At 43.1% G+C, this 25,231-nt stretch overlaps 1 protein-coding gene across 3 annotated transcripts in view; it reads left to right on the forward strand.

Moving 5' to 3' along the window:
* LOC121286888 (tropomyosin alpha-1 chain) overlaps positions 1–3,585 on the forward strand; it is a 107,457-nt gene extending 103,872 nt beyond the window's left edge. For all 3 annotated transcript variants that reach the window (XM_041204106.1, XM_041204109.1, XM_041204111.1), the window contains one exon: positions 1,537–3,585. In XM_041204106.1, coding sequence (XP_041060040.1) covers positions 1,537–1,619 — 83 coding nt within the window. In that variant the 3' untranslated portion in view covers positions 1,620–3,585. The remainder of the gene's footprint in view (positions 1–1,536) is intronic.
* The last annotated feature ends 21,646 nt before the right edge of the window (positions 3,586–25,231 follow it).

The raw sequence follows: 25,231 nt of genomic DNA on the forward strand, positions 1-25,231 counted from the left end.
AGAATTCTTCATTCCTGACATTGTTTGTCAATTCTAACTCCTTATACACCAATATAAAACTTTCCATACCACTTTCTAAGCTGAATGGCGTTGCCAATGTAAAGGGCCCTTTGTGCTGGCGAGACAGATTTCAGTGTATTACTCTGCTACTGTGCTCCTTGGGGAAACGTGTACAGATTCTGCATCAACTTTTTTTTTCTCTCCTGCTGAAGACTGCATTTTTACAATTGGCAGTAAACGTGCTTCACTAATGACCCCAAGCTATTTCCTGCTGGATACCACTCTTCCTCCAGCCCAGAAAAGCCCTGAAGCAAATTTTTCTTCCAGTTACCCTTGATTTAAAGTACAGTGCCTGCCTTTCAAATTTAGAGCCTGAACTGGAGGTACCTGTGTAGTCAAACAGCCCAGCTAAATGAATGGATGGTCAGGCCCATGTCACTGTTCTGGTGGCAAGTATTTTTGACTGGTGAATTCCAAAGGCGTTCACTAAAATGCTTTCGTTCTGTGATGTGTGCTGCTTCCCAGGGTCATTATGGATGTGATGAGATCAGCAGTCCACAAGACTGCAAGTACTGAATCCATCACCCAGCTCATGGCCGGCACTACACGGATCAGTGGCGCAAAGATCCATTTACTTCAGTTACGTACGTTTCACCTGGGATGGTACAGGCACGAGTTCTGGGATTCAGTGTGGGGAAGGAGAGATTTAACATGCATAGAAACTGTTTTCCTAAATTTAAAATGTCAAACATGCAGAGACCATTGGCACTGGGAATCTTTGTGGTGTACATGTACATTAACGAATAACCAGGAGAGAGTTCCTGGCTGCAGTTGAATCATGGGTGCAAATGATCTCCCAAGCATCAGGATCCCAATGTGCATACATTATCTGTTGTGCATCTCTGATTCTTCTCGTATATCAAATTCTTTTGAAATGTGGGCCCTTGGTTTTGATGGGAGGATAATAGTAAGATAGTCTGAATGGGGCCTTGTCTGTTAGGCAAAAGAATATTCAACTTGATGCCCGTCTGCATGGCAATGTAGTATAGATAATCCCTGAAGCTCTGTAGAAATGTTCTTGGACCCCAATACCCCATACTAAGCTTCACCTAATTAAATAACACTGAAGACCGAAAACAGATTTCAATCATGTTTACGAATTGATGCCTATGATATGGACTGCTATGGTCCAGTGAAGCCATGTCATAAATAAGTGGCCCTTTTGTAAATCCAAATTCATTTGAGTTGGCCAAATAATTCTGGCTTCTATCTGAATAAAGATTCCAATCTTTTGATTAACATCCAAGTTATTTTGGGTTAGGTGCTGCTCTTCTTTACCCACCCCCAATTAAAAATATTTCTTAAGATCACCAAGGATGAGAAGGGCTTAAATTGCAAGTGACTCAATGGATGTACAGAGATTGCTCTCCCTGACTTGCCATGTCAGGTTTTTACCATTTTTCTTAAGGGAATTGATGAGTAAATTCCATGTCTTTCTCATCTGGTACTGACACTGGTGTTTTTTCTCTCTTGTAGAACAAGTTACGCGTGCAAAAGAAGAGAACATGGGTATGCACCAGGTCCTTGATCAAACTCTACAAGAGCTCCACAACTTATAAAATAGTGCCTTAAGGAACAGAACTCCCAGCAACCATTGCCAGCTGACTGCTCGCGATTGAACATTCCATCTCAGCCTCTCCCTCGTTGAGCAAGTGCCAATTCATTCAGCCCAATTATTGAATACTGAATGCCGACCAAAGTTTTTATTTTGTATTTGTAGTATTTTTATTGTGATAGTGAGCTCTTTCCTTTTCCTCCCTCACGCGTGCACACAGTCTCTCTCCTATTGTTAGAATAAGCACACCTCCCTATATATAAACTCTGCCCTGGTGTGAGAGACAGGACCAGCTTCATCATGGTTCGGGTGACAACCTGTCCCCTTATTTTTTGTTTTTTAAATTCTCGAGGTGGAGCCTGCACCTTGTGAAATGTGATCTTAATTACTGGGCTTAATTACTGCTCTCCATATATGTTTATTATGCTATTAACCTTTGTAATCGCTTGCTTTGTTCTTCATTCAGTGGGTGATGTCATTTAGTAGACCCTGGATGGCGATGGGTTTCCCAGCTGATCCCTTCATCAGATCTCAAATCTTTTCAGTTCCTTTGTAACAAGAACACTGGGTGGTGTTCTGTGGGTCGAGGCACAAAGGTGTCTTCCATGTTCACTCCTCAGCTTTTAGGTAGCAGGCTTCCTTCCTATCTGGGAAAATCCAAGTTCCTTTGAGACATCAGTAAGCAGATTGAAGCAATGCCTTGACTTTTACAGCTTTTGCTTTCTTTTACTCTTTCGTTCTTGGCCCCACCATGTGTGACCATCACTTGAGTGCGCAGAACTGTTCCCAGGCGATTTTGAATTTGAAATGCACCATTATTATGTTTGTGGTTTGGGTGATGCCCCTTTTGACCATTTATATTCTGTATGTTAACTGTTGCACACTGGGCTCTTGTGTTCATTGAGTGATAGAGTATGCACATTACAAAAGGAGAAACTGGCAGTTGATTTGAATTGGGCCCTTCTGTATCAAGTAACTCATTCTAAGTCCCTTAACAATCCCTTTAGACCAGAAACACAGACGCTTTCTCTTAAACTTCTGATTGTCAGCTAAAAAAGCTCATGCTGTTATCGTGGCCTGGGCTGGGTTACAATCCATTCATTCTTCCCCAGTTTCCAAATATATTTTTAAACTCCTAAGCTGTATGTGTACACAACCCCCCACATGTGTGGGCTGCTGGATTCATGGGGTGGAGAACTGTGCTGTGTACCCAAGAAACACATTAACCTGCTGCACATTTTCATGTGTTATGTCCACAGGCAAGTATCTTTTACAAAAGGAAAGTCTTACTTCAGTTGGAGTGAGTTCCAGTGAAACCCTGCACGGGAACCCCAAACTCTTGCTTACTGAGTCTCGAATTGAGCCTGTTCACCCAGGAATTGTACTGCACAAATATTTGTTCTAAATGTTGGTGTCTTGGTGAATTTTAAGTTCTAAATGGTTGAAGCAGTGTGTGTTTGAGTTGCTGCTCCATTGCCTGCAGCTATGTTGAATGTCCTATTGGCAGAGCGCCGATCACAGTTACCATGGTGACCATTGTATTGCCTTGTTTAATGTACCGTGGTTCCATTCTGGTTCCACTCCATTTAATTGGACCATCTTGTTTGATATTTTTTTGCTGCTCCAATCAATTGAGATGTTTGTGATCAACTGTAGCCAAAAAGTCATACTTTCCCCTTTTGAAAGGTCCAGAAATGCCCAACAACCCTCCTTCCCCAACCCCCCAGCACGGAAACCATGATCTCCACTAATTTGTACTATTTTATACAAGCCGCATGCTCTGGTGCTGGACCTTCAACACAAAAACAAGACACTATATTTGCATCAAAAATAGCACAGGAACTGGATTAAAAGGGAATGTATGTTTTTGATTTTTTTGCACATCAAAACAGTTGCCTTGGGGAATTATGGCTTGATCTGCATTTGCACTGGTGATGTTGACCAAATAAAATGACTCACTGCTGAAGAAACTTCAGAGCTGCAAGCTTTTTGTCTGAATATTTATTGGTCTGCTGGCCGTAGTCAGTCTCTGACACCTGGGCGGTACATATCCTGAACACTAAGAATGCTGAACTGCAGCACTGAGGTGACTGAGAGGTGTTAACTGGAAACAGCAATAAGCCATTCAACCCCTCAGGTACAGATCAACCCCTGAGGAACAGATCAGCCATAAAAATACTTTAGCTACAGGAGCAGGTCAGAGACTGGGAATTCTGCAGCAAGTAACTCACCTCCTGACTCCCTAGAAACTCTTCATCTGCAAGGCACAGGTCAGGAGTGTGGAATGTGGTCCACTTTCCTGGATGAGTGCAGCTGCCACAATACTCGAAGCTTGACGCCATCCAGGACAAAACAGCCAGCTTGATTGGCACCCCATCCACAACCTTAACATTCACTCACTCCCTCCACCACCTACGCGTAGTAGCAGCAGTGTGTACCATCTACAAGATGCGCTGCAGCAACTCACCAAGGCTTCTTAAACAGCTCCTTCAACAGCACCTTCAAAGTCCGCAACCTCTACCATCTAGAAGGCCAAGGGCAGAAGACACATGGGAACACCACCACCTGGAAGTTCCCCTCCAAGTCACTCGCCATCCTGACTTGGAAATATATCACCATTCCTTCACGGTCGCTGGGTCAAAATCCTGGAACTCCCTCCCTAACAGCACTGTGGGTGTACCTACACTACATGGACTGCAGCGGTTCAAGAAGACAGCTCACCACTACCACCTCAAGGGCAATTGGAGATAGGCAATAAATGTTAGCCTAGCTTGTGAAGCCCACATTCCATGAATGAATATACATTAAAATAAACCATAGTCATAGCACCATATTCACCCGCTATATACAACCAACATCTAGCAACCTGTCTTGAAAGCTCTAATTGACATGGGTCCCAAAGCATTTGGGAGAGAATTTCCAATTTTGACTTCTACATCCCCTTGTGAATGAATGGTTCCTGATTTCACTCTGAAATGGTCTGGTTTTAATTTTAAAAATAATGTTCCCTCTATCTAGATCCTCTCATCGGAGGAAATAGTTTCTTCCTATCCACTCTATTAAATCCCTTTAGCACTTTAAACACCTTCAAGAGATCACCTCTTAATCCAGTCAATTTGTCAAAGTCAGACCTGCAAGAGTGGACTGTGCGGAGAATGAGCGTTTTCAGGTGGTTGGTACAGTCAGCATAACTACATTTCCATCTCTCTTCATTGTTCTCTATTCATGAATGAAAAGACATCCAAGTGCTTGGTAAAGGCTATTCAACTCCTGATTGACATGAGGTGAGATTAAAGTTATATATGTGTATTCCCTGGAAGGATTATCAAAGTAGAGGAAATCCCAATTGTCCGCACATTGGGTTTAAGGCAATTGAAAACATTGATTTACATTTTCTGAATAATTCTAATATTTTCCAGTTAAGGGTATTAGATCATTCTCCATGTGAAAATCCTCCATAAACTTAAGATCCCGTCTTGGTACTCAGCACCGCACGTTAAGTGTGAGTAAGTTGTGGGACCTGGTCGGGTCCTTCGACTTGGTGGACATCTGGCAACATTTCCATCCCGACTCCTCTGTTTTCACTTTTGTGTCACCTGGAGTCGGAGCATCCAGACTCAACCGCCTTTGCGTTTCCAGTGTCCTGTGTTCCGTCAGCTTCTGTGCGGTGGGTGCTGTGCTCGGACCACCGTGTGGTGTGGGCGGAGCTCGTTCCATTCTGTGCTCGGACAGGGTCAGCATAAAGGCACTTCAACAACATGCTGCTGGAGGACGAGCAGTTCCTGGACTCGTTCCGTCGTTTCTGGGCCAGCTGGAGAAGGAAGCAGGGAGGCTTCCCCTCCTTGAGGCTATGGTGGGACATGGGCAAGGCTCACGTCTGCATCTTCTGTCAGGATTATGCGAGAGTGTCAATAAAGAGGTGGAAATCCAGGGTTAAGGAGGTGCATGACTGGAGGCATATCTCAGTCAGCCCGATGAGGATCCGGCCTGTGGTTGGTGTACAAAGCAAAGAAGGGTGTGCTGCAGAACCTTCAACTTGGGTCCCGCAGTACCTGCATGAGGTCACAGGTCTGGTTAATGCTCTAGGTGCATGTGTTCAAATCCCACCAAGGCAGCAAGTGGAATTTGAATTCAGATAATAAATCTGGAACATAAACTGCTTCCAGTAATGGTGATAATGAATCTATCATTGATTGTCATTAAAAACCCATCTGGAAAGAAATCTGCCATCCTTACTTGGACTGGCCTATGTGTGACTCCAGATCCACAGTAAGGTGGTTGATTCAACTCCGTACTCAAATGGCCTGGCAAGCCACTCAGTACAAGGGCAACAAATGCTGGCCTTGCTAGTGATGCCCACATCCCATGAAAAGAATAAAGAGAAAAGCTCCAGTTGCTCAATGCCTCCACAACTTCTGGCAATGCCTGCTTCATTTAGTTTCCTGCATGGCCTCTTCATCCTGTCCACAGGAAGGAGGATCTCCTTTTGGCACTCACCGCCTTCAGCATAAAGTCAGAAAACCAGAGGACATAGGAAATAGGAGCAGCAGTAGGCCATTCGGCCCCTCAAACCTACTCTGCCATTCAATGAGATCATGGCTGATCTACTTCAACACCATTTCCCTGCACTATCCCCATATCCCTTGATGTTTTTAATATGTAGAAATCTATTGATCCTTGTCTTGAACGTACTCAGTGACTGAGCCTTCACACTCCTCTGAGGGAGAGAATTCCAAAGACTCACAACCCTCCGAGTGAAGAAATTCCTCCTCATCTCAGTCCTAAATGACCTTCTTATTCTGAGACTGTGTCCCCTGGTTCTAGAACCCGCCCCTCTGCCCCCAGTCATGGGAAACACCTTCTTACATCTACCTTGTCGAGCCCTGTAAGAATTTTGTACACTTCAATGAGATCACTTCTCATTCTTCTAAACTGCAGAGAATACAAGTGCCTTCCCAAGTATTCCTTTCACATTCTTACTTTCAGCTTCTTTCAGCTTTCCTGTAGCCATTCTGGCCCCTACCATGATCCATTAAATACAGAGTCTGCATTGACAAAGTATGGGTCATCATCATCTAGCCCACACTTTGCACTTGGTTGGGAAACCCAGAAGCAGGATACTAATGCCATGGCTCAGTTAAAGAGCCATGGCAAAACTCGGACAAGGTTCAAGGGGCTAAATGGCTTACTTCTGCTCCTATTTCCTCTGTCCCTATGTTCCTCACTTAAGTTACAAAGGGGTTCCTAACCCGCTAGTGGCCCCCTGCTGCATACAGGTCTGTTCAATTAAGGTGCCACTGAATAGGCCAGTGATACTAGGGGATTTCAACTACCCTAATATTAAATACGATAAAATTAGTGTAAAATGTTTAGAGGGTGCAGAGTTCTTAAAATGTAATCAGGAGAACCTTTTTTTAGCCAATACGTAGCAGGCGGAAAAAGAGAAGGGGTAGTTCTAGAATTAGTTTTAGGGAATGAAGCTGGGCAGATGGAAGGGAGATGGTATGAATGGGAGAGCATTTTAGCAGTAGTGATCATAATTCAGTGTTATTATGGAAGAGGGCAAAGAAAGACCAGGAATAAAACTCTTCAATTGGGGAAAGGCCAATTTTGCTAGGATGGGATGTGATTTAGCAAAAATGGACTGGAAACAGCTACTTGGGAGGTAAATCTGAGTCCGAGCAGTGGGAGGCATTCAAAGAGTAAATAGTCAGATTTCAGTACAAATATGCTCCCACTAAAAAAAATGATGGGACTCCTAATTCCAGACCTGTCTGGATATCAAAAGCCTATAGAGTAGGGTAAGTCAAAAAATAAATCTTATGTCAGATGCTAAAAGCACAATACTGCAGAAAGCCTAGAGGAGTATAGGAAGCACAGGGATGAAATTAAAAAGGAAATTAGCAGAAAGATGGCATGAAAAAATATTGGCAAGCAAAATGATGGAAAATCCAAAGATGTTTTATAAATGCATAAAGCACAGCAGAATAACAGGCAAGAACTAGAGACCAAAAAGGAAGATGTTGGTCCTAATGAATATTTTGCACCAATTTTTAGAAAAGAGCAAGATAAAGCAGACATTGTAATTAAGGAAGAGAATTGTGAAATATTGGATAGAATAAACACAGTGAGGGAGAAAATATTAAGGGGTTAATCATCCTTGAAATGGGATAAAATATCTGACTTGAGTGAAATGTATCCCAGACAGTTAAGAGAGGCAAGGGAAGAAATAGCAAAGGCTCTGACAATCATTTTCCAACCCTCACTGGAAAAAGTCATGGTACTGGAGTACTACTAATAATGTACCATTGTTTAAAAAGGGGAGAGCCCAAGTAATAACTCCAATTATTGGTATAAATTGTCATTTAGAATGACATGGATTAATCAAGGACCATCAGTATAGATATGTTAAGGGCATGTCTGACTAACGTGACTAAACTCTTTGCGGAGTTAACAGACGGTCAATGAGAATAGCGCTTTTATGGTAGTATACATGGATTTTAGCAAGGTTTTTGGCAAGATGACAAGTAAATTGGTCACGTAGTTGATAGGGAGGAAGAAAGCTGAGGACTGCAGGAAACTAACTATGGATTGGTCAGGTGGGCAGAAAAGTGGCAAATGGAATTTAACCCAGAGAAGCTTGAGGCAGTACATTTGGAGAGGGCAAACGAGACAAGGGAGTCCACAATAAGTGGGGCAATACTGTGAAATGTAGAGGAACAGGGGGACTTTGGAGTGTATGCCCAAAGATTCCTGAAGGTAGCAAGACAGATAAATACTTCATTGGCCAAGTATAAGAGCAGGGAGGCTATACTAGAATTGTACAAAACTCAACTTAGAGTGCAATTAGAGTACTGTTTGTAGTTCTGATCTCCGCATTACGGGAACGAAGCGATTGTAAATCAGAGGAGATTTACAAGGATGTTGCCAAGACTGGAGAATTTTAGCTATGAGGAAAGACTAAATAGGCTGGGATTGTTTTCTTTGGAACAGAGGAGAGTGAGAGATTTAATTAAGGTATATAAAATTGGGAGGGTCCTGAATAGAATGGGTAGGAAGAAGCTCTGTATCTGAAGGCTCTGTATCTGAAGACTGAATGCCCGTAGCATTCGTAACAAAATAGGAGACTTGTCAGCTCAATTAGAAATAAATATATATGAACTGACAGCCATTACTGAGATGTGATTGCAAGGTGACAAATGCTAGGATTTGAATATTCAAGGGCACTTGACATTTCAGAAGGACAGAAAGCTAGGAAAGGGTGATGGGGTTGCTCTGTTAATTAAGAATGGCATTGGTTCTTAAGATCAAGATGTAAAATCAGTTTTGGTACAGATTAGAAATAGCAAAGGGAAGAAGTCAATTGTGGGAGTCATTTCTAGGCTTCCTAACAGTAACAATACCGTAGGAATGAGTGTACAGGAAGAAGTAATGGGGGCTTCTAAGAAAAGCATTGCAAATATCATGGGAGATTTTACTCTACATTTAGATTGGAATCAGATTGGCAAAGGTAGCATGGGAGATGAGCTCGTAATAATGATTTCGGGATAGTTTTTTAGAGCAGCACATTTTAGAACCAACCAGACAGCAGGCTATTCTAGACCTGGTAGTGTGCTATAAAGCAGGATTAATGACCTCATAGTAACGGAGCCTCTACTTGGAAGCGATCATGACATGATTGAATTTGCATTCAGTTTGAGGAAGAGAAGAGTGGGTCTAAGACTAGTGTTTTAAACTTAAATAAAGGCAATTACAAGAGTATGAAGTTGAGCTGATTAATGTGAAGTAGGTAAATAGGTTGAGGGTAACATTAGAAATGCAGTGGCAAACATGTAAGGAGATATCTCAGGATGTTCAACAAAGGTACATTCCAGTGAGAAAGAAAGATTCTATGAGAGGAATACACCTTCTATAGCTAGCTAAGGAAGATATAGATAGTATTGAATTGAAAGAAAAAATGTACAATTCTGCAAATATTAGTGGTAGGTCAGAAGATTGGACAGAATTTAAAAACTAGCAAAGAATGGCTAAAAAAAGTAATGAGGGAATAATTAGAGTATGAGAGAAAGCTAGCTAGCTAGAAATATAAAAACAGATAGAAAGAGTTTCTACAAGTATTTAAAAAGGAAAAGAGTAACTAAAGTGAGCGTGGGTCCTCTAGAGAGTGTGTCAGGGGAATTACTAATGGGAAATAAGGAAATGGTAGAAGTGTTGAACAGATATTTTGTGTCTGTAGAAGACAAATAACATCCCAGAAATAATTATAAATCAAGAGGTGAAAGGGATGGAGGAATTTAAAACAATTACAATCACCAGGGAAAGGGTACTGAAAAAATTATTCGAACTAAAAGCTGATAAGTCTCCAGGACTAGATGGACTTCACCCTGGGGTCCTCAAAGAAGTGACTGCGGAGATAGTAGATGCATTGGTTTTAATTTTCCAAAATTCCCTTGATTCTGGAAAGGTCCCATCGGATTGGAAAGTAGCGAATGTAACTCTTCTATTCAAGAAAGGAAGGAAACAGAAAGCAGATAACTACAGGCCAGCTAGCCTAAATCTGTCTTAGGGAAAATGCTAGAAACTATTATTAAGGCAGTGTTAGCAGGGCACTTAGAAAATCTTGATGCAATTAGGCAGATTCAACATTGTTTTGTGAAAGAAAATCATATTTGACTAATTTATTAGAATTCTTTGAGGAAGTAACAGGTAACTTGGATAAAGGTGAATCTGTAGGTGTGATGTACTTGGATTTTCAAACGGCATTTGATAAGGTGACACATTAAAAGTTACTGCACAAAATAAGAGTTCATGGTATGGGAGGTAACATATTATCATGGATAGAGGATTGGTTGGCTAACAGGAAGCAGAGAGTTTGGATATATGGGCCATTTTCAGGTTGGCAAGATGTAACCAATATAGTGTCACAAGGATCTGTACCAGAGCCTCAACTATTATAATCTAAAAAAATACCTTTGTTGAAGCGACTGAATGTATGGTTACTAAATTTGCTGATGGCACAAAGATAGGTAGGAAATTAAGTTGTAAGGAGGACATAAAGAGTTTACAAAGGGATTTAGATAGGTTAGGTGAGTGGGCAAAAAATTTGTAGACGGAGTATAACGTGGGAAGATGTGAATTTGTCCACTTTGGCAGGAAGAATAGAAAAGCATTAAAATAGAGAGAGAGATTGCAGAACTCTGAGATACAGAGGGACCTGGGTCTCCTAATACACGATTCACAAAAAGTTAGTATGCATGCACTGCAAGTGATTAGGAAGGCAAATGTAATGTCATTTCATGCAAGGGGAATGGAATGTAAAAGTAGGGAAATTTTACTGCAGCTGTACAGAGCCTTAGTGAGACCACACCTGGAGTACTGTGTACAGTTTTGTTCTCCTTATTTGCGAAAAGATATAATATCATTAGAAGCAGTTCAGAGAAGGTTCACGTGACTCATTCCTGGGATAAAGGGGTTATCTTATGAGGAAAGGCTGGACAGTTTGGGCCTATATTCACTAGAGTTTAGAAGATTAAGAGATGATCTTATTAAAACATATCAGATCCTGAGGGGACTTGACAGGGTGGGTGCTGAGAGGATCTTTCCCCCGTGGGACAGACTAGAACTAGGGAACACAGTTTAAAACTAAGGGCTCTCACATTTAAGGTGAAGATGAGAATTTTTTTTCTCTCATAGGGTTGTTAGTCTGTGGAATTCTTTTCCTCAGAGAGCAGTAGAGGCTGCGTCATTGAATATTTTTAAGGCAGTGTTAGATAGATTCTTGGTTGACAAGGAAGTCGAAGGATATGGGGGTAGGCAGGAAAGTAGACTAGAGGCCACAATCAAATCAGCCATGATCTTATTAAATGGTGGGGCAGGCTCGATGGACTGAATGACCTACTCCTGCTCCTAATCCATATATTCCTACATACTTTAGTATGAGCTATTTCCATTCACAGAGAAGTCAATAACCAGGGGCCATAGGTTTAAAGTAATTGTTTGAAGGATCAGAGGGGAGTTGAGGAGTAATTCTTTTTCACCCAGAGGGTAGTGGGGATCTGGAGTTCACTGCGAGTGGTAGAGGCAGAAAACATCATCACGTTTTTTGATTTTTTTCCTATATCTGATACAAAAATACGTGCATATTGTATAGTTCTGTGCCTATACTCTATCACAATCTTAATACAGTGAGTTAAGACTAACAGTACCATCAAAACATTGAATACATCACGCCCCCAATTCCTTCTCTATTAAACACGAACATTAAAATTTTAATATTCTCTGTTACCCAGCATGCTCCAGAGATGGGAAGTGTCATTTAATCAGATATGCCGGCTAACTGAGATGCAAGCTGACTTCCACTTTTTCATCCAATGAGAGAGCTCCAGCATGATCACAGGGTTGTTGAGGTCTCAAGAGAGGCAGGACCATGCGAATCGAGTGAGCAGTGCCAAGGGGAGATGGTGCTGCAGAGAAGCGGGAGGCTGAAACCAGAGCAAGAACAGGCCGCCGATGACTATTTCAGTGAGTTTGGCATGTCCAATCAAAAAACAGACCCAATCCCAGAATTCTGATTAATAGAGAATTCCGGTTGGTAGAGTGCTGGATAACAGAGATTTTACTGTAGGTGGATATGCACTTGAAGTAAGGTAACCTACAGGGCTGTGGACCAAGACCAGAAAGCAGGATTAAATTGGATAACTCTTCTGGCTGGCACAAACACAATGGGTTGAATGTTCCATAAATTTTCTATGTTTCTCAGGGAATTCAATTGCTTGTGTTTTTCAAGAGTTCCTCATGAAAACATCCTCACCTTCGCCATCTGCTTCATCAGCGACCTTTTCTACATCATTGGGTTCAAAGTGGGATTTTTCCCTGATGCCCAGGGCTTATATGGTTTTGAGTTTCAATGGCAACACATTTACTGACTTTTAGTCCCAATATAAAGATAAAGCTTTTTGACAAAGATTAAGATAGGGGATAATAATGAACAAGGATTTTGTGCATTGATCTGACATGCCTGTCTGCTATTCTTATGGGCCAGTTAGCCATTTATTAAAATTCATTGGGCAGAATTTTCACCTCAGTGGGCGGGCACGTGCCCAACCCACTCGAGCGTGAAATGAAGTGCATTGACGTCGGGCGAGCATCCCCAGCGTCAACGCGCAGTCGCGCGATAGTTCGGTCAGTGGGCTTGCGGGGCAATCGGCAGTGTGCCCGCCAACAATTAAAAGGCTATTAAATCTATTAAAGTATCAATTAACTTAAATATTTAAATATCAAACCTTATGGTTGGCAGTACACAGGCAGCATTGAGCGCCCTGGCTCGTGTTTCACACTGGGCCGGCCTTAATTAGCCCACCCAGCGTGAAATCGCAGTCCAGCGCAGATCGTGGGCAACGGTCAGCTTCCTGACCGGCCCCGCCCATCCAGCTGAGCCTACCCAACAAGGGCAAAATCCTGCCCATAAGGCTAGAAAACACACCACAAGGGTTAAAATCAGTTTTTCCAGTAGCTACAAACCTCTAATCTGACTACATAATAAACATCACACCTCCAATGCTCACATTTTCCCTTCTGTAATATTTCAGTGCACCAGTACAAACTGTGCCCGTTTACTTCAGCAATGATAGTAGTGGAATTTTTGGTTTACTTGCAACTTACATCAAGGTGGACCTGAGTCCCATTGCACTTTCAATCCAAATCTTTGTTTTCTCATGTTATAAAGCATATTCATGATCGATTTTCTGTTATCATCTTTTTTATTCTTTAATGGGATGTAGGTGTAGCTGGCAAGGCCAGCATTAGTTGCCTATCCCTAATTGCCCTTGGGCTGTGTGGCTTACTAGGCCATTTCTGAGGGCAGCTTGGGGGTGTATCAGCCTTTGTGTTGAAGCTGCTGGTCGGCTTTTACTAGTTTCTAGATTGGCCTGGCTATAGACATGAATCAAATGTTAGTGACCTGTGTAGTTCAGTACCACAGTTTGGAGGCCTTTATGCACTGGGCTTTTAGATCTTAACAACAATAACTATTTGAATTTTTATAGTGCTTTTAAAATTAGCAAAACATCCCAAAATGTTTAACAAGGGTGTTTTCAGTAACCATTTTGCACCAAGCCACAGAAAGGATACTAGGTCAGATAATCAAAAGCTTAAAGGAGGAGAGAGATGTAGAGAGATGGAGAGGTTTATGGAGGGAACTCCAGAGCTTAGGGAGCAAAGGACAGGATCTCATTGTCTTTTGTCCTGCCCGTCCCAAAAATACACCGGAGATAGTCCACTAGCATTGTGTGGTACTTAATTTAGGTGAGCGGGTTTTAGGTTTCTCATGGTGATGTCTAGCTGTGAAAGGTTCTCTCTGGCAAGCTCAGTTATGATGCTGAGCAGTAGGAAAACAACCAAAATATTCTATCTTAATGATTAAGTTCTCCCAGTGCCTAGAAATGTTTTAATATCTCAGCTGGATAAATGTTGGTCTTTTTGCCTGTTCTGCCATGCAATTTAAATCCTTTGCAAAGGAACTACAGGAAATAAATCCCCGAACCATTCTTTACTCAAACTTGAGATCTGTTAACAGGGGAGAGCACACAATTTAAAGTATCATCACTGAAGTGAATCAGGAGCATTGTAATTGGGCAGTTCAGCATTGAGACCAATAATATGTTTGGACATGACAAAATATTACATGGAATGTACAGCAGAGAACCTGGCCATTCAACCCAGCTGGTCTACACCAGTGTTTATGCTGCATATTTTTTCTTCTAACCCCATCAGCATAGCCTTCTGTTCCTTTCCTCCTCATCTATTCATCTAATTTCTCCTTAAATGTATCAATGTTGCTTGCCTCAACTACTCCTAGTAGCGGTGAGTTTTGCAATCTAATCCCTCTCATAGGGCCTGGAGTTTCATGGAGTCCGGACAAGTCGGTAGGCTTTTAAAAACAGCAGGTGAGACCCAATTCTCGTCCCATTCCCATTTCTGGCAATTTTTTCTGGCATGGAATAAGGGTGCAGTTAGCATGACCACACAGAGCACTCCTGCTCTTTCGAGATCCACAGGCTTCATTGCAAGGGTGGACTTTTCAACCACCCACAATTTTGATGGAGCCAGGGCTGTTCTGTTTGTAGATGTGATTCACGGCACCTCAGCGGAGTCATGAACCATTGGAGGATCTCTATACCCAAGTCAGGACCCCCCCAATAAAAGTCATTAAACAGTCCCTTTGAAATACATTGACCTGCTTACTTTCTAATAAAGCTGTCAATCAATCACAACCATTCATAGTATCAACGACAAAAGCTTTAATCCACTCCACATCTCTTAATCTTGTGCAGGTAAACACGCAGGAAAAACCTTTCAAAGAAAGTTCACGTTATTACAAGGTAATAAAGATGTCAATCAAACAAAGCTATCAAAGCTGTTTCAAATAGCCTACAGGGCCAAGTACATTGACCATTCTTGGAGCTTAGCCAAAGGCTCATAATGAGACCATATGGAAAAAAATCATCAGTGAACATCCCCACTTCTGACCTTATGATGGAAGGAAGGTCGTTGATGAAGCAGCTGAAGATGGTTGGGCCGAGGACACTAACCTGAGGAACTCCTGTGGTGATGTCCTGGTACTGAGATGACCTCCAACAACCACATCCATATTCCTTTGTGCTAGGTATGACACCAACCAGCAGAGAGTTTTCCCTCTGGTTCCCATTGGCTCCAGTTTTGCTAGGGCTCCTTGATGTCACACTTGGTTAAATGCGACATTAATGTCAAGGGCAGTCACTCTCACCTCACCTTGGGAGTTCAGCTCTATTGCCCATGTTTGAACCAAGGCTATAATGAGGTCAGGAGCTGAGTGACCCTGCTGGAACCCAAGCTGAGCATCAGTGACCAGGTTATTGCTAAGCAAGTGCCGCTTGATAGCACTGTTGATGACGCCTTTCATCACTTTACTGATGATCATGAAGACAGATGGGGCGGTAACTGGCTGGGTTGGATTTGCCCTGCTTTTTGTGGACAGGACATACCTGGGCACTTTTCCACACTGTCGGTAGATGCCCGTATTGTAGCTGTACTGGAACAGCTTGGTTAAGGGTGCGGCAAGTTCTGGAGCACAAGTCTTCAGTACCATTGCCAGGATGTTGTCAGGGCCAATAGCCTTTGCAGTGTCCAGTGCCTTCAGCCATTTCTTGATATCACTTGGAGTGAATTGAATTGGTTGAAGACTGGCATCTGTGATGCTGGGGATCTCCAGAGAAGGCTGAGGTGAGTCACCCACTCGGCACTTCTGGCTGAAGATTGTTGCGAACATTTCAGCCTTGTCTTTGGCACTGATGTGCTGGGCTCCTCCATCATTGAGGATGGGGATATTTGTGGAGCTTCCTCCTCCAGTGAATTGTTTAATTGGCCACCACCATTCACAACTGAATGTGGGAGGATTGCACATCTGATCCATTGGTTGTGGAATCACTTAGCTTTGTCTATCACTTGCTGCTTAAGCTTTTGGCACGCATGCAGTCCTGTGTTACAGCTTCAACAGGTTGACACCTCATTTTTAGGTATGCCTGCTGCTGTTCCTGTCGTGCCCGCCTGCACACTTCATTGAACCAGGTTTGATCCCCTGGCTTGGTGGTAATGGTAGAGTGGGGAATATGCTGGGCCATGAGGTTACAGATTGTGGTTGAGTACAATTCTGCTGCTGCTGATGGCCTACAACGCCTCATGGATGCCCCGTCTTGAGTTGCTAGATCTGTTCGAAGTCTATCTCATTTAGCACGGCGGTAATGCCATGTGTGCGTATATATGTGTGTGTGTGTGTGTGTTTGTGTGTATATGAATGTGTGTGTTGTGTGTGTGTTGTGTGTGTGTGTTTTGTGTGTGTATGTGTGTGTGTATGTGTGTTGTGTGTGTGTTGTGTGTGTGTATGTGTGTGTATGTGTGTGTTGTGTGTGTGTGTTGTGTGTGTGTGTGTGTGTATGTGTGTTGTGTGTGTGTTGCGTGTGTGTGTTGTTTGTGTGTTGTGTGTGTATGTGTGTGTTGTGTGTGTGTTATGCGTGTGTTGTGTGTGTGTGGGTATTGTGTGTGTATGTGTGTGTGTATGTGTGTTGTGTGTGTGTTGTGTGTGTGTGTTGTGTGTGTGTGTGTGTTGTGTATGTGTGTGTTGTGTGTGTGTGATGTGTGTGTGTATGTGTGCGTGTATGTGTGTTGTGTGTGTGTTGTGTGTGTGTGTTGTGCATGTGTGTTGTGTGTGTGTATGTGTGCGTGTATGGGTGTTGTGTGTGTGTGTTGTGTGTGTGTGTGTATGTGTGTGTGTGTGTGTGTATGTGTGTTGTGTGTGTGTTGTATGAGTGTGTTGTGTATGTGTGTATGTGTGTTGTGTGTGTGTTGTGTGTGTCTGTGTTGTGTGTGTGTATGTGTGCGTGTATGTGTGTTGTGTGTGTGTGTTGTGTGTGTTGTGTGTGTGTTGCGTGTGTGTATGTATGTGTGTGTGTGTGTGTGTGTTGTGTGTGTATGTGTGTGTGTATGTCTGTTGTGTGTGTGTGTTGTGTGTGTGTATGTGTGTTGTGTGTGTATTGTGTGTGTGTATGTGTGTGTGTATGTGTGTTGTGTGTGTATGTGTTTTGTGTGTGTGTTGTGTGTGTGTGTTGTGTGTGTGTTGTGTGTATGTATGCGTGTGGTGTGTGTGTGTTGTGTGCGTGTGTTGTGTGTGTATTGTGTGTGTGTATGTGTGCGTGTATGTGTGTTGTGTGTGTGTATGTGTGTTGTGTGTGTGTTGTGTGTGTGTGTTGTGTGTGTGTATGTGTGTTATGTATGTGTGTGTTGTGTGTGTGTTGTGTGTTGTGTGTGTGTATGTGTGCGTGTATGTGTGTTGTGTGTGTGTTGTGTGTGTGTTGTGTGTGTGTTGTGTGTGTATGAGTGCGTGTATGTGTGTTGTGTGTGTGTTGTGTGTGTGTATGTGTGCGTGTACGTGTGTTGTGTTTATGTTGTTTGTCTGTGTTGTGTGTGTGTGTGTGTATGTGTGTTGTGTGTGTGTTGTGTGTGTGTTGTGTGTGTATGTGTGCGTGTATGTGTGTTGTGTGTGTGTTGTGTGTGTGTATGCGTGTGGTGTGTGTGTTGTGTGTGTGTGATATGTGTGTGTGTTGTGTGTGTGTTGTGTGTGTGTGTATGTGTGTATGTATTTGTGTGTTATGTGTGTGTTGTGTGTGTGTTGTGTGTGTGTATGTGTGCGTGTATGTGTGCGTGTATATGTGTTGTGTGTGTGTTGTTTGTGTGTGTTGTGTGTGTACGTGTGTTGTCTGTGTGTTGTGTGTGTGTATGTGTGCGTGTATGTGTGCATGTATATGTGCTGTGTGTGTGTTGTGTCTGTGTGTTGTGTGTGTGTGTGTGTGTGTGTGTGTATGTGTGTTGTGTGTGTGTTGTGTGTGTGTTGTGTGCGTGTATGTGTGTTGTTTGTGTGTTGTGTGTGTGTTGTGTGTGTGTGTATGCGTGTGTGTATTTGTGTTGTGTGTGTGTTGTGTGTGTGTGTTTTGTGCATGTATGTGTGTTGTTTGTGTGTTGTGTGTGTGTGTTGTGTATGTGTGTGTTGTTTGTGTGTTGTGTGTGTGTTGTGTGTGTGTGTTGTGTGTGTGTTGTGTGTCTTTGTTGTGTGTGTGTATGTGAGTATGTTTGTGTGTGTTGTGTGTGTGTGTTGTTGTTTATATGTGTGCGTGTATGTGTGTTGTGTGTGTGTGTTTTGTGTGTGTGTATGTGTGCGTGTATGTGTGTTGTGTGTGTATGTGTGTGTGTATGTGTGCGTGTATGTGTGTTGTGTGTGTGTTGTGTGTGTGTTGTGTGTGTGTGTTGTGTGTGTGTATGTGTGCCTGTATGTGTGTTGAGTGTATGTGTTGTGTGTGTGTGTGTGTTGTGTGTGTGTGTTGTGTGTGTTGTGTGTGTGTGTATGTATGTGTGTTGTGTGTGTGTGTTGTGTGTGTGTATATATATATATATATATATATATATACGTATATATATGGGCAGGATTTTGCCCTTGTCGAGCGGGCTTGGCGGAGGCGGGCAGGAGGTTGGGGACGATTGGGGAGCCCACCACTACCTGCAACGGGGGCTGGACCAGGATTTCACACTGGCGAGCCTATGCGTGTCTGCCCAGCGTGAAATGCATGCTGCAGCACTCAGCGCTGCCTGTGTGGGTTAGGGGAGGAGGGTGATTGGGGAACATCACGCATGTGCACAGGTGTGCACAGGCAAATCTCCCTGAGGCACAGAGCTGCCTCAGAGAGCTGAAGATAAAAAAAATCAAAAGTAAAGATTTTACAAATGTTAAAAAAAAAACATGCCCTGTCATGTGACTCATGAGCAGGGACATGTTATCAATAAAAAGTTTAAATTTTTACTTTATTTTTAATTGCTGTTGGAAACCTCATCTCGCCCGTGGATGAGGTTTCCTAAGAAGTGTAGAGGCCACTTGGCCTTTTCGCCATCCCGCCAACCGAAAGGTTGTGTCTCTCTATATTTGTCAGGTTGCATTGCTGCATCTATTTACAGGTGCCATCCCACTACTGAACCAGGGCTGATCCCCTGGATTGGTGATCATGGTAGACTGGGGGATATGCCAGGCCAAGAGGTTACAGATTGTGGTCGAGTACAACTCTACTGCTGCTGATGGCCCACAGCGCCTCATGGTGGCTTTGACCTGCTCCATTTCTGACCTGAGTCGGTTCACCACTCTTCAGCACATCTGGCGATCGCCGGTTCCACAAGGAGCACCATGTGGGCAGGGATCTTAGTGCAGACACCCGATTGGCACAGATGTCAACAGCCCAGAACTCCTGACCTCAAGTAATCCAACAGCCTCAACCTCCCAGCAGCGAGGTTACAGGCCGGGCAGTGAAAAATTACTTTTGATTGGCACTTTAATGGCCTTAATAGGCCTGTTAATTGTCAGCAGGCACACTGCCGACTCTCACACGTGCCCACTGACCAAAATATCACGCGAGTGATGACATTGGAACGCTCGCCCAACATCATGACACGTCATTTTACATTCACTCGGGTTGGGCATGTGCCCACCCAATGAGGTAAAAATTCTGGCGTGTGTGTGTGTATTTGTTTGTGTGTGTGCGGGTGCAGGTGCCAGTGTCTGAACGCTACTTGTGTGTCTATCTGTGTCAAAGTGCGTATGTGTGGTAGTATTTCTTTGGGCCAATGTGTGCTTTACAGTGAGATCACTAACTATGTCAGGGATGAATGCTGCTGCAGATGTTAAAAAGTTTGGTTTCAGAATTTCTTTCCTTTGTTGCATGTAGCTGTTTTTATATTTCCACTGAAGCAGCATGCTGCCCTGGAATGTCAAATTACAGCCAACAAAATAAAATGACTAAATCAGGGAGAGTGAGAACTCACAGGCTCCTGTCCATCCCATCTGATGAGTGGACAGCCTTTGCTGCCTCAGCAATGACCTTATAAAGACATGTTGCCTGCAGCTGAGTGGCGGGTCAGAAAAAATGTAGCATCAAGCTATGTTGTAATCTTTTTTGGATATCAGAATGTGTCTGGATTCACTCCAGAAGAGACCATTCAATAACACATTTCACCATTTCCTTTGAACAGTTCATGACCATAACGAAAACACTCTAATGGCTAGGAGAAGTTTAATTTTAATTTCCTTACACTTGCTATGTCCTGTGTTACAAGGGTGCACTGGATTTTGAAAAACTGAAACCCTCTAAGAAACAATGACAAAACTGCCCAGACTGGTACAATACACACAATTTAAGAGTGTAGATAGCCTGGATCATGTTGAGATCAAAAAAGAGGAGGTGTTAGGCATCTTGAAGAATATTAAGGTGGATAAGTCCCCAGGGCCAGTTGGGATCTTCCCCAGAGTACTGAGGGAGGCAAGGGAGGAGATTGCTGGGACCTTGACAGAAATCTTTGTATCCTCACTGGCTATGGATGAGTTCCCAGAGGACTGGAGAATGGCCAATGTTCCATTATTTAAGAAGGGATAATCCAGGAAATGACAGGCCGGTGAGCCTTACGTCAGTGGTAGGGAAATTATTGGAGAAGATTCTTCGTGACAGGGGTTACTACCATTTGGAAGCAAATGGGCATATTAGTGAGAGGCAGCATGGTTTTGTGAAGGGGAGGTCGTGTCTCACTAACTTGCTCGAGTTTATCGAGAAAGTGACAAAGATGATCGATGATGGAAGAGCAGTAGATGTTATCTACATGGATTTCAGTAAGGCCTTTGACAAGGTCCCTCATGGTACAGAAGGTAAAGTCGCATGAGATCAGAGGTGAGCTGGCAAGATGGATACAGAATTGGCTTGGTCATTGAAGACAAAGGGTAGCAGTGGAAGGGTGCTTTTCTGAATGGAGAGCTGTGACTAGTGGTGTTCCGCCCAGTGCTGGGGACTTTGCTGTTTGTAGTATAAATAAATGATCTGGAGGAAAATGTAATTGGGCTAATTAGCAAGTTTGCAGATGACACTAATGTTGGAGGAGTTGCAGATAGTGAAGAGGATTGTCAAAGGATACAACGGGATATAAATTGGTTGGAGACTTGGGCAGAGAATTGGCAGATGGAGTTTAATCCAGACAAATGCAAGGTAATACATTTTGGAAGGTCTAATACAGGTAGGAATTATACAGTAAATGGCAGAACCCTTAAGTGTATCGATGAGCAGAGGGATCTGGGTGTACAGGTCCACAGGTCACTGAAAGTGGCAACGCAGGTGGATAAGGTAGTCAGGAAGGCATATGGCATGCTTGCCTTCATCGGCAGGGGTATTGAGTATAAAAGCTAGGAAGTCATACTGCAGCTGTATGGAACCTTAGTTAGGCCACACTTGGAATATTGCGTGCAATTCTGATCGCCACATTACCAGAAGGATATGGAGGCATTGGAGAGGGTGCAGAGGAGGTTTACCAGGATGCTGCCTGGTCTGGAGGTTATTAGCTATGAGGAGAGGTTGGAGAAACTTGGATTGTTCTCACTGGAGCGACGGAGATTGAGGGGCGACTTGATAGAAGTTTATAAAATTATGAGCGGCATGGACAGAGTACATAGTCAGAAGCTTTTTCTCAGGGTGGAAGAGTCAATTACTAGGGGACATAGATTTAAGGTGAGAGGAGAAAACTTTAGAGGAGATGTGCGGGGCAAGTTTTTTACACAGAGGGTAGTGAGTGTCTGGAATTCATTGTCAGAGAAGGTGGTGGAAGCAGGTAAGATAGTGGTGTTTAAGAGGCAGCTTGACAAATACATGAATAGGATGGGAATAGAGAGATACGGACACCGGAAGTGCAAAATGTTTTAATTTGGCAGGCAATATGATCGGCACAGGCTTGGAGAGCCGAAGGGCCAGTTCCTGTGCTGTACTGTTCTTTGTTCTTTGTTCTCATTCAACCAAGTGGAGTGAAAAAACAGCCAATCCCCTGGGGAGATAAAATACCCCATCCTCTGTTGGCTTCAAACCATCCTCAGACTTCTCAAATGTTTCTGAGATAAGACAAAGAACAAAGACATCAAATTGTAATTATCTGATCCAAAACAATAACTGCAGCAGACATGAACTAATGGAATTTCTCTGGAATATGCAGCCAGCAAGATACTTTAAGGACACCTTACCAAGCAGGCAAGAGAGAACAAAAAAGATTGTAATTAACACAGGCTGCTGAAGCTGTGTGCCTCTTTGTCTCACTCTCTTGGAAGTCCTGGCCAGTTTGCAAAGTAACCATCCTCTGTAGAGAAATCTATTGCGAACTGAGACATCTTGGGAATAAAACATGGGAATTTGCTCCTTACAACTACATCCAGGAAGACAACTGAAAAAAATGGCTGCAACATAGAATCACTGCACCGTCACGTATGTGATTGGGATTTACATAGATTTTTTTAGTTTGGGAAATAGTTTCAATAAACTTAACTTGCTCTTTGTTTAACCTAGGAAGACCTGCCTGACTAATTCTTTACAACCTAAAAGCATCAACAATGAGACTCTTACATAATTGGCAAAGCACATCTTCTCTAAAGTCACAAAAAACCCTGTTAAAGTCAGATCTGGAGTGGGAGAATAGGGGAGTTACTTCACCCTTCCTCACATGGCTGTAGCGCCTATGAGACAGCTTTCATTCTCTAAGTAGCTCTGTTTCGTATGGTCTGGTGTTGTTTGGCATTCATAGCATCTCTGCATATCAGGTTCAGTTGTCTTAGCGAAAGGCACTCCAAACCATACCAGGGTCACTAATGTCCTTCAGAGAAGGGAATCTGCTATCCCTACCTGTTCTGCCATGTGACTCCAATCCCACAAAAATGGCTGCTTCTTAATGCCCTTTGAAGTGCTCTACCACGAATTCATTTGCAAAAACAATTCGTGAAAAGACCTAAGCACCAGCTGAGGCCAAATAGGGCTGGCCAATCTCCAACAATGGAGAATCTAACCACCATTAGACATTTGTTATGATCCCCTTGAAGACTTTTCAAAAAGAAAGGAATCCTCACAACACCAATGAAAAAAAAAAACACTGGACAAGATTTCACTTTCTAAAACTTTTACTTTAAAAACCAACTAAAATCAACATAACTAAAACATTAACAGGTGAATTAACAGGGAAGGAGATTTCAAATAAAAAGATAACTATCACTTTAAATAGTCGATGGAACAAGATACGCCTCACATAATTACAAACACTTGCATTACTCCCCACACAAATGTGGCATCATGTGTAATCTCACAGTCTTTCCAACTTGGCCGTCATTTTGTAGGATCTCTCATTTCCCATCCAATCATTTCAGCTCTTGAGTAACAATCACCAACAGCTATATTCCATTTGAAGACATGGACACAGTTAACATGAACAATGGGCATGTCTATAAACCCTCTCTCACTTGAGTCACAACAGTCCTGATGGCACAGAATCCCCAAAGACTCCTTTCCCTGAACTCTTTAAATGGTCTGGTGGGCTCTGACACCACTTCAACAGCAGCAATGGGTATTGTCCAACCCACAATCCCTTGCTCTTCCTGTCTTCAGTGTTCTGTCCTTTCCAACTGTGTAACATATAATAACACAATCTCTGATCGATTCTCAGAAACTTGCTTTACTTTCAGGATCTGTTCATAGACTACTAAACAGAAAACTATTCCATTCATAGTGAGTCTTGCTTGTTTTCTCTTTGCATGAATTTCCAGTTTTCTGAACTGCCAAACAGAAAAACAGACCAGGATTTTCCGGCCCTGTTGTGGTAGGACCTGTTGTGGGAGATTCAGCAGCCCAGCCAAAAGTCCATTTTAGTGGAACCAAACAATCCCAGCTGCAGGCAAGGCCAGAAAATCCCTCCCACATACTGAAACTCAATGGCATTGATATTAGCTTTCTCTTTACTCTAAGCTTCTTAGTTGTTCATCCCCATGACAACCCCAGGTCAAATGGGCATTTCTTGGAACTTTATGATGTCATAATCAGAAAACCAATTAACCCTCTTTCAAAATACTCCCAGTCCACTTTGTTCTTAAAGAGCAATAACACAAAATAATATACAGGCTTTCCCCATGACACAGATCATCACATATTCAAAGGCATTAGCATCAAGGAACCCTTACCATTAACATCCTGGGGGTTGCCATTGACCAAACATTCAACTGGACCAGCCAAAATAATGTTGTGGCTACAAGAGTAGGTCAGATACTGCGAATTCTGTGGTGAGTAGCTTACCCCCTGACTCCCCAAACCCTGTCCACCATCTACAAGTCAGGAGCATGAGTGAATATTTTCTACTTGCCTGGACAAGTGCAGCTCCAAGAATACTCAAGAAGCTCAACACCATCCAGGAAAAAGCAGCCCACTTGATTGGCACCCAATCCACCACCTTCAACATTTATTCCCTCCACCACCGATGCACAGTGGCAGCAGTGTGTACCATCTTACAAGGCGCACAGCAACAACTCACCAAAGCTACCATTTTTTAAAATTCATTCATGGGATGTGGGCTCCGCTGGCCGGGCCAGCATTTATTGCCCATCCCTAGTTGTCCTTGAAAAGCTGATGAGGTGCTGCCTTCTTGAACCACTGCAGTCCATGTGGTGTAGGTATAGCCACAGTGCTGTTGGAGGGAGCTCCAGGATTTTGTCCCAGCGACAGTGAAGGAACAGCGATATATTTCCAAGTCAGAATGGTGAGAGACTTGGAGATGAACTTCCAGGTGGCGGTATTCCCATCTACTTGCTGATGCTAGTGGTCGTGGGTTTGGAAGATGCTGTTGAAGAAGCCTTGGTGAATTCCTGCAGTGCATCTTGTAGATGGTACACACTTCTGCTACTGTGCTTTGTTGGTGGAGGGAGTGAATGTTTGTGTATGTGGTGCCAATCAGATGGGCTGCTTTGTCCTGGATAGTGTCAAGCTTCTTGAATGTTGAGGGAGCTGCACTCATCCAGGCAAGGTGGGAGTATTCCATCACACTCCTGACTTGTGCCTTGTAGATGGTGGACAGGCTATGTGGAGTCAGGAGGTGAGTTACTCATCACATGATTCCTAGCCTCTGACCTGCTCTTGTAGCCACAGTATTTATATGGCTAGTCCAGTTCAGTTTCTGGTCAATGGCAATGCCCAGGATGTTGATAGTGGG

Source organism: Carcharodon carcharias, chromosome 14, assembly GCF_017639515.1.
Source record: "Carcharodon carcharias isolate sCarCar2 chromosome 14, sCarCar2.pri, whole genome shotgun sequence".
In the NCBI taxonomy this organism is placed as follows: domain Eukaryota; kingdom Metazoa; phylum Chordata; class Chondrichthyes; order Lamniformes; family Lamnidae; genus Carcharodon; species Carcharodon carcharias.